The 14,938-nt window shown below is 39.6% G+C and overlaps 1 protein-coding gene across 6 annotated transcripts in view; it reads left to right on the forward strand.

The window, feature by feature from the left end:
* Positions 1-288: 288 nt before the first annotated feature.
* Positions 289-14,938, forward strand: part of baiap2a (BAR/IMD domain containing adaptor protein 2a) — a 71,635-nt gene continuing 56,985 nt past the window's right edge. For 3 of the 6 annotated variants that reach the window (XM_059347412.1, XM_059347413.1, XM_059347411.1), the window contains exon 1: positions 289-529. In XM_059347412.1, the coding sequence (XP_059203395.1) occupies positions 458-529 (72 nt within the window). In that variant the 5' untranslated portion in view covers positions 289-457. The remainder of the gene's footprint in view (positions 530-14,938) is intronic. The other 3 variants (XR_009395423.1, XM_059347409.1, XM_059347410.1) reach the window with 2 other exon arrangements.

Raw genomic sequence — 14,938 nt, forward strand, 5'->3', positions numbered from 1 at the left:
ATCTATTTAAATATCGTTATAATTATTTAATGCTGGTTTTATCATCACTCTTTTAAATTTTGACAACAGTTATTTGTACTAACAAGCCACATACCCCCTTTTTCTGTCACTTTTTCCACTGTGTGTTTTTGATTATATTATATTACATAAGACATGTAAATTGTTTTCGTATCCTTTTTGTTGTTTGACTATATTCATGACTTTATTTTTGAACGCTTCTACTACACCTACGAGATTGCGAGAAAAACGACGCTGTGGATGAGTCAGTGAAGGCGGCAGCGGGCTGTCAGCTGTGAAGAGGGAAGGTGTGTTTAGTTGGAGTGGGGTTTCGGGAGCGCTGTATCGTCTCACTCTCCTCTCAGGGCGCGTTGCCTCGCCTATTGTTTGATCAAACTCGTGTATTTTACCCGTCTCCCACTCATTTTCCGCGGATACACGTTTGAAGAAAAAACCGTTTATGGTCCTGGCTGAAGATTTCACGATGTCTCGCACCGACGAGGTTCACCGCTTGACGGAAAATGTCTATAAGGTAAGGTTCAACTAATGAATAAAGTTTGGAGGTGCATATGGGGATATGATTTCACCTGTCAGACACAGTGTAACCCCACCATGAATCATTTTTTATTAGCAAAGACGCAATCAGAGCTTTTCTTCGATAATCTCTTTAGGGAGAGGCGCAGTAGCTGAGCTTGTTGATTTTTTTTTCATTAGTTGACCAAAATGGTCTATCTTCCACCTTCCACACAATTCTACGCGACACGAGGTTTGGTGATTAAAGAAACCCCTTTCAAAATCAGAATGCTTTCAAAATCAAAGTCTGTCACTCAGTCAGTCTCCCATGTAGGCCCATTGTATTACTACAGTCCATCTGCTCTAATAGTAGTGTAGGGTATTCCTGAGATAGCCTACCAGTGGATGTCTATAGTGAGATTTCTTGCTGAAATGGGGACATAATGCATTCCAGAAGTCAGTGTTTGACTGGCAGAGAAGGTTGGGCTTATCTGTTGTAACAAGTAAACATTTGCCCCATAGGGATTTCAACATTCAAACCTGTTCTGCCTAAAAACCTGTGTGAACTTTGCATGCAATAGTTAAGCCTCAGTACTGAGAAAAAAAACTTGGTAAAGAAGAGGGTATAATGTTGGCATAAGGGCTGCAGCTGGGGATTATTTCATGAAATGGCAGAAACGGCAACAAATCACCGCAATCTCTTAGATCCCAAATTGCTTTTGTCCAACCAGCAGTCCAAAACTAAAATGCATTTAATTTTGCAGTGTTGTAAAACTAATACAACCATTTAATGCAGAGTTAGGATTTCTCATTAACTGACAATGCTTGGTACATGGCTGAAACATTGAACTCATTACTGAAAATTAACCAGAAAATGGTTGCTGATTGACTCTTTGTGGGACCAAAGATTGCTGTGGAATCCATTAAAACTTAGCCTGGGCTTTGTCTAAGAGTGGCAACAACCTACTGAAGGAATGTTAACAAAACTTTGTGTTCCAGCTATGAGGGCTCCGCACCTGTGTCTTGTGATAATCTCAGGTTTCTGTTTTGATTAGAGCTCACTGATACTCAACAAGGTCCCCTTCAGCATATTCCTAGTCATTATTTAAACACAATAACCATTCAATGGCACCCTACTTTTAACTGAGCCCTAAGCCAGCTGTAGTTCCCCCTAACAGAAGGCCAAGAACACGAATAGGGAAAAGACATCTATCAGAAATGAGGTCAGATGAGCAGAGAGCCTGATGCTTCTTTTAGAGCCAACAAGGGATGCAAATGTTTCAGGTGGCTATTTCTGTCCTCAATCAGTCACACAACCTACAGTGTATCCTCCTCATTGTGAGTTGTACGCCATGCTCTGTCGGGGTTTGTCCAAGTGTTTACACATACTAATGTGGGTTAATCAACATAGACACACTGTGGGTGTCTGGATATCCAACCCTCGGGGAGGACGTGGTCTTGCTCGTTCAAGCACAAACCCAGCAGTGGGGCTTTTTCTCTGGGGTGAAATCGCCCCGTCAGAGACCTGACAGCCAGGAACGCTGATGGGCGGCCAAGTGGAGAGACCGAGTCCTCCTTCCACACTGGGGACGTGACCTGGGAAGCTGGGAGGTCACAGAGAGTGTCACTGCATATTTGGCACTCCTCGAGCTGTCTTCACCAACCCCACAGTGTGAAAGAGTTTCTTTAGGGTGCTTTAATATTTAAAGAGATGGGTTCAATTCGACTCCCATCCTATTTTAGCGATAAAAAGCATCAATCTTTCAAGGTTACTGCATGTTTAAAAGTGTTTATAGCCTCCAAACCAAACAAGTTTTATCTTAAATTATGCTGTTTCATTAGTGTTGCAGGAATGAGTCCTAAAATCTGGAAATTAGTTTGCATTTTTGCACATCAGCTTCCCTCTTCTCAAAGGCAGTGAGTATTTTGACTGGTTTTTGGGAGATGCCTGATTTTCAGGTTTTGTTCTAGGACATAAAATATGTAAATATACGTTTTTATGTGTCCTGAAAAAAGCACTTGGTGGTGGTGACATTAAAGTCACGCGATCGTGGTGTACTTCATTTGTAGTCCAACGTTGGCTTTGTTGTTATTCTGCCAATTGCATTTATGCTTAAAAAAATCATAAAAGTGGTGTTTATTTGTGCAGATTATACCTCTATCTAGCTAAACAAAATGTCTTAAGTAATGTAAACTTTTGTTTGCCATGGAGCTTAGTTTCTAAAATACAAAATACAATGGGGACCTCATTTTTAAACCAGCTCAAGTATAAAATTCTACATTATGTTTCATAAAAAGTTTTCATTTCGGTCCATGTTAGGCAACACAAATACTGATACTATTATGTCAGTGATTTGGCTTACAATACCGGCCGACCGATATATCGCTCTTACTCTAAACAAAGTGTTTTAAATTTAAGTGCACGCTGTCAACTTCAATTTTATGAGCTTGTCAGTGACACTGAAGGGAAGAGCTGCAAGGCATGTTGTACTGTCAAAGCCCAGGCTCAATGACTTAGACCAAGAGGAAGAGAATTACAGTTAGTATTTAAATTTGATTAAAAAAAAGTCTTATATAAGTCTTGAAAAGATGCAAAATTGATCCACATTCTAAAATTACACTGAAATGAGCCTGTGTTCATTCCTTCATTAGTAGCCACAGACAGCAGGGTGAAGTACAACCTATGACTATTTTCAATGTCATTTTTTCTTTTTAATTTGGTCTAGAAAATTTCAGAAAATTGTGACAAATGTCCACCTCAGTTTCTCACAATCAATGTGATGTCTTTGAATGTCTTCTTTTGTCAGCTCATAACCCAAAAATATTGAGTTATTATGTCATAAAACAGAGAAATGCAGGAAATGTTTGTATTTGAGAGGCTGAAATCAGCATTTTCTGCAGCTCTAGGCACCATGATTGGATATTACTTAACATAGTGCACCCCCCCCCCCCCCCCCCCCCCCCCCACCCCCTTGAGTGACGGCTCAGTGTTGTACCTTTGACTCTTTGTTCCGTTTCCTGTTTTATAATGCAGTTGCTAATTGTTTGCCCTGATGATTGAACATGGAGGATGTCATGAACCGTCCAAGTGTTGGAAAAGCTCCAACAACCTTTCTCTAACTTTGTGGGGGAAACAAATGAGACTTCCACAACACTGGCTGCCCGCTGTAACCCTGTTCATTCCTCTCCACCATCCACATTAAAAAAACCCTCTGTAGACAGTAATTGTTTGTCTGTTCTGTATGCAAGCAGACTTCTCCTGAGGAAGAGGAGATGTAAAAACATACGGCGGCTGCAAAGTCATTGCAGCCAGCAGCTGGGCAGATACTGAGTAATCGCAGGGGAGGAGAGAGAGAGAGAGAGATAGAGAGGGGGTAACTGCACTGCTGTGACTCATGTTAGCCCAGTTGAGTATGTGTGTTTAACAGGGCTGGGACTGGAGATTCAGCATCTCACTGTGAGCGTTGTTCCTCCGGTAAAGGCCATAGACACTCCTTATTTTTTTTAGAAGGCTTTATTTTAACCAACAGGGGAGTCAACCCTGTAAAACCCAGCAATCCCAGCGTGATCCTCTGTGACTCACTTCACTTCTCCTCCCTCACATAGACAGGCAGTTCCAGACGTGGTGATTGGGATCTAGTCATTCCCGCGCTGACGGGGTGAGACAGATACTTAAGACTGACACTCTGCACTTGCGTGTGTGTGTGTGTGTGTGCACCACAGTCATCTCCACCAGCTGGCCTAGTCGCTGGGTGTTTGAGAGAGCTGGTGCCCCGGGTCAAGCCTCTTAGCATGCCGATGGATGAAGTCTGAGCAGCGACCTGGCTCGGAGGAGGGGGGGAGGGCACGCTGAAGTGAACAAACAGATTAATCAGACTAGAGGCTGAAGAAGAAATCGGTCAATTATGAAACCTTAAAATGCTTTCTACTTGTATCGAGGCGGTTGAACACACCCTTTAGCAAGATATAACTTATACGTATTTATTCAAAGTCTTTGTCACAGGAAGTGCGTCGTTCGCCCCGGTACATGCGGTGCAGGTTTTGAACACACCCTGGCAGGTAAGGGAATAGAAGGGTGTGTCTAGTCTCTACCAGCCCTCAGGACAACATTCATTTTCCCATGCAGCACCACTCCCTGATTGTCAACACAGCCTGGAAAACAGCGGATGCCATTTTCTGAAATGGCTGTTATGTTATGAGGAAGGCAAAATAGTTGTTTGACGGATCAAGTGTGATACTCGATACTCCCGGTTTAAAAGATCTTCATTGTGTCATGAGTCTGATACACTGCAGTGTGGCGTTTGATTTAAAAAAAAAAAAAAAAAAAAAAAAACGGATCTGAAACGCAGTTGTTTCTGCCTAAAAGACATCCTGTTATATAATAGGTTTCTCTCTCAGTTGAAATATTGTCGTGACATTCACTACACTCGAATGAATGATATTCTGATAATGATAAGAGGACTACAGTTTCACCACAATCTCATGTGGGAGATCTGAACAGGTGGTCTCTTAGCAACTACGTGCCATTATTCTTATGTGTTTCTGTCATATCATTGTGTTAAAAGACTTGCAGTTGGTGAAGGGCTGGAGAAGACGAGTGAGAGGGAGGGAAAGCAGTGGATTTTGTTTCCGACACAGATAAAAGGGAGATGTTGAACCTGGTGTAATTGATGAAAAATGCTTCATAAAAAGCCCGTAAGGGGTCCAGTGTAAACCAGCCCCGTCTGCTGTATATACAGTGCTGTGTGGTCCTGCATTAAGAAGTGGTCTGGAGTCACTTGAATGAAGCCATCCATCACTTTATTTACCTCTTCTCCAGCAGTATATCACATCAGGCGCCACTTGCCTTATAATGTGCAATTTAATGGAGTTTTAAATGACTTCAGCTCCTGAACATCTGCCTCCAGAATATAGTGTTTCAACAAGTTTATTCCTGCTGGTGCCCAGGGCCTTGAAAAGATTGCATTATGCGCTGCAGGAGATATCATAACATTCATTGCCTGTGGAACAGCAGATTTGTTCCCTGTGCCTTTGACTGCGATGCAGAGAGAGGACTATTGCTCCACACACCCACCTTCTCTGCACGTCCGGGGGCGGATGGTTTAGAGACATTCTCTCTTTTCTTTTACTCATCACTGCTTTTTCAAGGACGGAGACTGGAGATGCTCATCGCTAAATCCAAGGCTACACTATTGACTGCAAAGAAGAAGCTTCATCGCCGATCAGACGGAAAAAGGTTGATTTGAAGTCACCTAGTTAACATGGCGGTCATGCAAAATATTACTTATCCATCACAAAAGCAGCATAGAGAAGAATGGCTTTATAGAAAGCCTTAAAATGCTTTATTGTGGGGGTGGAAGAGAGAAGGAGATGAAGAGAAGGAAACATAGATGGAGACATTCCACATCCTTGTTGAAATAGTCCCTAATTACTGTGGAGGGTGAAGCTGTAATTACACAGACTGAAAGAGACACAGAGAGGCAGAGACAGAAAATATCAGTTAGTACTGTGGCAGTGGACAATGGCCTTACATTTCTGGGTCATGGGCTACAGTTAACATGCCTGTGGCTAGTGTTACTGTATGTCTCTGTGGCAGATGCTGCTACTTTCAGTAGCATTGGCCACACTCCACCCACTGGGCTCGCTGAGCAGGCAACCACAATGTTTCTCTGAGACGCAGAGCAGTCATGCTATTGTATAGAAGTAGGGAATTCGACTTGCATACCCACATGGGTTGAATGTTCCTTTTGGTGAGGACATTGACACGCAGGGAAACTTTGCCACTGGGATGTAGAGTGACTAATGCAACAGCAGGCTCTCACTGATGTGTAGGAGCTGCTTGATTATGGCTTAATCACAATTCTTTTTGGTCATTATTGAGATCACGATTATTCAGCATTTTTATAATAAAAAAATATTGTAAGAAATAAAATATATTATAAATAATAATCTAATGTATAATATATATTAAAATGTTGTACATAATATTTAAATATAAAAATAATATCTATTTAAGATCATGGTTATTGAGCATTATTTCTCATTCACTATAATGAATAAAATATATTTAAAAAAATATAAATAATATTCTAATATATATTTATTTATATTAGAATATTATTTATATTTTTTAAATGTATTTTTATTCACTATAGTGAATGAGAAATAATGCTCAATAACCATGATCTTAATGAAATATAATATTTATACTATAATGAATGAAATATATATGAAAAAAAAATATATATATATATATACACACACAATTTTAATAATATAAAAATATAATAAATACAAATTAATTGGACTCAACTATGTTGTAACATTAGTGCACTTCCACCACCTTCTAAAAACTACAAAACATGTATATTAATTTTATAAAAAAAAACACAAAAAATGAATTGGACCAAAATAAATTAGATTGAATATGTTGTAAAGACACAACTTACTTAAAACTCCTAAACATATATTCAACATTTTAGTGAACTATATTCAACATATTACAGTCAATAAAATAGGCAGAATTGCACCGTTGTAAAGAAAAGACGAGGTGTTGGAAATGAAATGGTATGCGGTACATTAATCATTTTATAACTAATATATTTTTTTCATAATTGTTTGAAGCCAGTCATAATTGAAATACTTCTGCTACTGTATTTTCTGCACATCCATCCATCTCCTATTTAAATGATTTTTGTGCTCTATTAACTGACAATAATAGCAGGATGTACATATGGTATGACACTGAAAATAGTGCCTTTTCCATGTTGCATTCAAATTGGCAGTGCACTGTGGGACATTTAGAAGATATAAATGTATTTTGAGATTACATCTGTTAAGCGTTAGATACATGATTTTCTGTTTATCTGGGGCTGTGTTGAAATCTGAATGTTGCAAACAGGAGGTCAGCAGTGGGACCTCCACACAACACATCCATAATTCATCAACACCCTCCCTGAAAGCTTTAAAGCCGCCATGCAAAATGTAAATGTGCTGATATCCTCTTCATCTAATCAGCAAAGTAACCCACACAGAAATGAAGTCCGTCATTGCACAATGTGTTATTTATTTTTTTCATTTGGAAAAACAATCATTTCTGTTTATTACCATCCTGCTTTTGAGCTTGGAACAATATTTTGAGGGATTTCAGAGTAATGCATTTCTATCCTCTGCCAAAATTAATGGGTGTTTTGCTGGTCAAAGAACTAAAGCTAGCAAATAAGTCTGGGTCTTGGTTGCTGTGGTAACAAGCGCCTGTGTTGGGTTAGTTGAGTGGCTGATGCCGGGCTGAGTGGGGGGTCACACTGGCTGCAGATGACAGCAAAGCAAACAAACACAGTAAATAGTTTGGTCTCTGGCGAGCAAATGATTTGTTGTGCACCGGTAGAAGCAGACACTGCAGTTCAGGAGGTGGGGGCAGGGCAAAGAACCTGTAGGAGAGGTGTTTTTAGTTTTTCCTCCTCCACCTGAGACCCCTTATAGACCACTGTGGGGTCATCAAGCCTCAAGTCTGACAGAACTTACAAAATCGTACCTTTTTTTTTGTAAAAGGACGCTTGTAATGTGTCAGTCAGTGACAAACATTAACCACACTGTAAGGTAATATGTTTCTTTGCAAGGTGGGTGGCACCTCCAACATGACTAAGCATTTTACTTCCATGTAACGTTTATGGACACAGCAAGCATATAGAGCTGCTATTTACCTTCTGCAAGGTTAGAAGAATGATGACAAATAATTAGCCTGTACCTTTCTACACACTACGCCACGTAGTCCCAATAGAACAGCATAGCAAGGCATGTTTGCATGGCAGAGAAAGGTAATACTAAGGTGCGTTAGTGGATAAATGTTAGTAAGACGTGATTCTACGTTTATGGTGATGGAGATGCATCCAACAGTTGAGCTGACTTGGTTAGCAAAGCTCTTATCTTGCAGCATGTGTCAGGTTGGATTCACATTTGCAAAAACAACATAATTAAGAAGTGCAGAACTACAGAATTGCTATCTTAAAGTGCTTATATGCTTGTCTTGGTTATCTCGTAAACAGTATAAAAGAAGTGCACAGTCACACTTATGTCACCCACTACTATGCTTTGTGTACTGTCACTTTGAAGCTATTGCCAACACTAGGATGCTTATTTTTTTTTATTTTGCTCTAAATTAGACCATTATTTCCTAATTGAACATTATGCTGTATTTAAGAGGACTTGACATTACCAGCTGATACTGAAAACCCAGAGGAAAATGAGAAGTAGGTTGATTTTCTCATATACTTTTATACAACTGGACTCCTTTTTGCAACCACTGGAGTCAAGAAACTATGTAGGTTCACTTCCACTTTGGCTTCACTTTTCAGGCCTGGAGGTTGCCGATTGAGTTCTTGTCAACTTTCTGCTGGGTCACGAGTTTTAATATGACTTCTGTGGCTATAACCCCTGATTGGATCCCTGCTACTAATAAGCTAGATGTAATAACTAGTACTTCATTTCCCCAAGTGAAAACAAAATTCCCCCCGCTGCTCTCAACAGAAACCTGAATAATTCTAAAGGATGTTGTCAAATTCACTACTAAATTTAAGAGAACTTAAAGGGCTTATCAATCTGTTATGTAAGCATTACCTATTTCCTTCAGTTTGCACTGACATAATGAAAGCAACATCATTATCCTTAACACAGGAGCAAGTGCTGAAACTGTCAGTATTTACTGCATGGACAAACAAAGGATTGCCTTGCACTTAGTGAAGTTAGGCGAACGTCTTAGGATCCCTGTCTGTGTTTGACATGACTGATGTGTTATGATACACTCTGTACACTTCTGTAACAAAAGAGCTGCCCTCAAACTTTACAGAGGAGTCTTCTCCCAGCTCACGATGTTGAGAAGTTTGCTCTTCTCAATACAACTTGGAAAGGACACAAATATTCACGTGGCATTCTTGGATTTGATGTTGCCCTGGCTTCTCCTGAAAGCACATGCTGTGCCTACTGCAGTATTAGTAAGACTTTAGCTCTGCAAGAAGGACAACCTTCTTCTTGGCATCTACTCAATGTGTATACCTGGACTTTGCTCTGAAATAAGCATGTGACATGTCTGTGTTTTCTCTGTATGGATGTGTGTACTTTAGAAAGTTCTGTTACTTGTCTTTTAGCTCTCTTGCAGTAACAAGTTGGCTGTGTTCCCTTCACTTGTACAATAGCTCTGCAGTGATTTCTGAACTCCTTCTACTCCACATCCACTGCTGTGTGGTCCCTTAAATAAATCCTGAAAATGCCACTATATATTGCAGGGAACTGATGTCCATCTCTAAATCTCTGGAGGTTTTCTAACGGACATTTGCCATCATGTCATTCCTGATCTAAAAATGGGAGAAGTCAAAACATTGACTTGAGTTTATTTTTAAGCATGACCTTTAAATGAAATCCGCACTCTTCTGGAAAAATGTAATGGGATTTGTGTGGAATGCAACATCTTACAAGTGGCTGTTGTCTTTCTAATATAGCAAGCATGACGCTCTTAGTTTAACAGGAACTGTTTAAAGGAAGACAATGAGGAACTAAATTTCAGGATTTATTTTTTTTAAACTTGTGATTCACAATGTCTTCATGTACGTAATAAACTGGGTAAGTTTCATGCTGCTGTCTATTAGTCTCCAAATAAAAAATTAAATTAAAAGTAAATCAATCTGTCAGAAGTATCGACACTTGGAAGCTTTTTTGATACCACATTTAATTATTTTACATTCAAAATTTAATTCAGGGACAGTTATACACAGTTAAAGTTGTAATTATTTTATTTTCAGACACAATCTGTAATTGTCATTGTGATATAGTTGGAAGAGATTGATTAATAAAGTTTTGAAAAGATATTCACTCTATTTGTCAAGAATAAATACCATTGTCACAACATTTCATGGAATGGTAAATGGACCTGCACATATATTGCTTTGCAACCACTCAAATCGCTTTACACTACAAACTCCGCTCATTCACACACACATTCATACTGGTGGCAGAGGCTACCCTAAACGGTGCCACCTGCCACCATTGGGGAATTCATTCACACACTGATAAATGCAGCATCAGGAGCAATTTGGGGTTCAGTATCTTGCTTAAGGATACTTCAACATGTAGGCTGCCATGGTCAGGGATCGAACCACCAACCCTCCGAGCAGTAGGTGACCGCTCTACTAACTGAGCAATAGGTGCCGAGATAGAAAATATTTTATTCCAACTTTATGTACATGTATTAAAAAATCTGTTACTATAAGTTCTGTGACTTTTTGTACAAGCACTGTGTGCATTTTTTTCTTTTTGCTGCAGTATCAAAATTGTATTGAGTATTGTTTTTTTTGTATTAGTATCGTATCAAAGTTAAAAATCTTATTGTGAAAAACTTACTACATATGCAGTAGTACATGTGATTCACTGTTCAATATGATAAATCACTTCTACAGTTGAGAGCTTTTCTATTCTCTATGACCTTTAATGCCACATTTCATAATAATCACAGACAATCCTTACTGTCACTATTCTGCTTTATTAAATTTCTCTTATATGAAGTTTCTCTAATTCCAGATACTTCCAGTATGCTCCTGAAGGCAGCATAATGTATGAGTGACAGGCAGAGTTTGGGTCCAATGACGGCAACCTGCATTGCACTTATACACTGCAAAAACCAACTGACAACAAATAGGAAATAAATAACTAGGATTAAGCAAATGTATGCTCGAATCAAGTAAAATTATCTGCCACCGCAGTAAGAATTCTTTAAATAAGTAAAAAATATCTAGGCACTGGAAAAACCAATGATGTCTTGAAATAAATCCAAATATATTTATTTTGAGCAACTGTGGCTTCAATAGCCAAACTGTAGTAACATTAAAATAAGCCAGCAGTACTTGAAACTAGCACATTTTGGTGGTAGAAAATGCTTTTTGAAATAACATTCAAACTGCATGCAACTAAAACTCTCAATCAGAGCCAAATTTTTTAGGGAACAACTCACCCTATTCAACAGTTGAATAGCTTGAAAAGCATGAAAAAGCTCACAATGTCAATCTTAAAAATAAGTCTTTAAACAACCAGATAATTAAATAAGCACATTATAATAATACTTATAATTAAATAAGCACATAAAGCTCAGTCAGTAGGCACATTGTACTCAAAACAATATAATTAAGATACTATTGTTAGACATAAGAAGAAAATACTTGGTAAGCTTACAATCGACTGACTAACACAATGCGGTAGATGCTGAGCAATATATTTACAATAACAAGCACACTCCTAACTTCCCCAGAGGCTGAACTAAGTGGCATTGATCTTAACTTTATTTAATTCTAGGTAATTTCTTGTGCACATATTTGCATACTGCAAAACTGTTAACTGGACAAAAAATAGAAAAGTGTTTACCTAGCTTTTACCCTGGCTTACTGTTTGTTTTCAGTAAACATTCCACAAGTAATGCTTCTAGCTTTATCCTTTAGCTTTAGATAATGATATGAAAACATGATATGGCACTAGTTCAGATACTACCCTGGGCAACTACAGGGTTTCCCTCAGGAGAGTGCTTAGCTGAGGTGATGAGAAAATGAGATACTGAAGTTCCTCTTCCTGGTTCCTCCTTCTTCTTCATTGGTGGAGTCAAGCAGACAGGAGATTACACAGCGCCCTGACTATTTTCTTTTGCCGCAGTAATTGGTTTATGCTAAAGGTCTCAGCTGTCATGCAGCTGATTGAGACCCATCATAAACACACACTGCACCTTATTAGGAAAGGAAAGACGGTTTTCATAAGTCCATCGGCACATTATCCTCTCTCTTTACGTGCCTCCCTGATTACATCATTAGGCTCGTCTGCCTGTGCTGCCTGTCACCACATGACGTGCCCCTACAGTCCTCACAAATACAGTAATTGGCGGCTTCAGTGCTCATCTGATCCTGGTCGTTTTCAGGCCCGCGGCTGGTTGCTGTGGAGGAAAGGGGACGATGAGGAAGGAAGGAGGGAGGAGGGAGGGAGGGGAAGGTGTGAAGGAACAGATGATGATGGCATCCTGGATTCTGATTGCGCGTGATTCCCTCTGGTTCTAATCAGCTGGTGTTACTTTGAAATTACCCCCATTGCATGTAATTACTGCGTGTGTGTGTGTATGTGTGGCAGAACCGAGATGGATGAATAATCTGTAGTTTGAATCAGCAATCTATTTAATATACACTGACCTTATTTGCTACTTCCACGCCGAGGAGAAATTCATTTTAATCCGGTGTTTTTCCTTATCTGCAGCCTTTCTGATTGTGCTCCCGACTACTCCATACTCTCCCCGTCTTACCTCCCTGCACAAATTGGTGTCAGGCAGATTTGATTCATTTTACAGGAGACATTTCTCTGCCCTCTTTTTAATTGTCTGCTTTAATTTGTGCCCCGAGTGCTGATAATGAATTCATTCAGTCCTCGTGCCGGCAGTCGCGGAATGGACAGCTTCTCCTTCTCTGGAAAGGAAAAGATTACACTTCTTCAGCCGTGACATATTTCTCATTTCATTATTTCTTTAATTGAAAGATGATACAGAGGACCATATGAATGGGAAGGGATACACGCTACATGATTACTTACACACCTTTGCTCGTAATTCTCGAAATATTCCATCCTTGCAGTTTTCTTTTCTCTCTCTCTCTCTCTCTCTCTCTCTCTCTCTCTCTCTCTCTCTCTCTCTCTCTCTCTCTCTCTCTCTCTCTCTCTCTCTCTCTCTCTCTCTCTCTCTCATTCATATATATATATATATATATATATATATATATATATATATATATATATTCCCTTTTGGTCTTTCTTTGCGTGTGTCTGTCTCTCTCTCTTCCTGTCACACAACTTCAAGTGCCTCCTGGCCCCGTTTCCCAATTAGCTGCCACAATTAGGGTAACAATGTAGTACAAGAGAACTGGGATGACAAATTTAGCAACAATGGGAAGAGATGAAGAAAGAAACTACCTCACTGTTTTTCTTTTTTTCACTCTTAACTTCCCCTTAGCTGCATGTCGCTGCAATTTATGTCCCTTTTATATAATATCTAATCATCTAATTCTTTATGTTCCATAACTGGATGTATCTTCTGTATATATTCAGTGGCAGTAGGTCAGCCTGTGTGTGAGTGTGTGTGTGAGAAAGGCGGCCAGGCGTGTGTCAGCTACCTTTGGCCTCCTCAGTGGGAGAGTGTGCTGTAATGATGCTGCACAGGGCTTTGCTTTGTTATGTAATCCTCCCACCAGATTGAAACACCACCACTCTTTATTATAAAGCCTTGTATTAATGTAGGTGTGTGCGTGAGTGCACGATGATGCACGAATGTGTGTTGCACATGTCACCCCATGCTCATCTATGAGACGCATATTACATCAGAATGAGGCAGAGCGGAGAAACACTTAGGTATAAACATTTCCTTAGCGAGGTCCTGAGGGATGTGTTAGTCTTTTATCTTCCCGGAGGCAGAGAGCGAGGGGATACCTTTTTATACAAGAGCCGTGTACGCTTGAAGATGGGATTCTCCCCAATTACGCTCCTATTCTTCTGGTATATTAGCCTAACCGAGCCGTATGGTAAATAAAGGGAGCTGATTAAAAAAGGAGTTGCCGTCGGATCGCTTTATAATGCTCCTTCTGCCGTCTCTTCACGGTAGCTTTGGAATAGTTTATGTAAAACAATAAGCTGACACGGTGCCCTCAGTAAAAAGCAATAAGCTGTGTATTCACGAGTCTGCAGTATTAATGTGCTCCCTATTTTTTTTCCGGAGAACATTTCTTCCTTCAGGAACAACTGTTGTGTTTTGAAAAGAAGTTTCTCTCCAGAAGCTCACTGTGTTCCCGAGAGCTGCTGAGCCACTGCACAGACTTGCTGCAAGTTCATTTTGCTGGAGGGCTAGACCCAGTTAACAGACAGGAACTTAACAGGGAGCACAGTGACCTGAGTTCAGCCAGCCAATATCCATGGGAACCTGAAGAACACCTGTCTTTCTGCTCACTCGCTTTACACATTTGCATTTTCTGACACATTGACTAGAATTTATGGCATGAGTTAAAATATTTTAATAACACTTTTTTCAGCCTTGCAACCAGGTATCACCTTTTGCTTGCCAAAACTGAAAATATGGTTGCCATTTTGAGTCCCCTTACATTTTCAATGATTAAGATGAAGTTATATGTCAGCCTCATAATGAAGAATAAAAGCTTTATTACTGTTGGTATGAGTAACTATTACAACACTGAACTAGTGAACTGGATGCATCACTTATCAAGGTGTATGTTGTACAGGCTTCGAAGTATAATTTTCCATCCAGCTTAAAGATGCATCCAGATTTAGCTGGCAAGCTATGGAAGAGAGTTCAAATTAAAGTTCACAATATAACATTGTCATCGTTTCTAAAACAATTACCTGCACGAAC

The sequence above is a fragment of the Centropristis striata genome, chromosome 13 (assembly GCF_030273125.1).
Source record: "Centropristis striata isolate RG_2023a ecotype Rhode Island chromosome 13, C.striata_1.0, whole genome shotgun sequence".
Classification (NCBI taxonomy): domain Eukaryota; kingdom Metazoa; phylum Chordata; class Actinopteri; order Perciformes; family Serranidae; genus Centropristis; species Centropristis striata.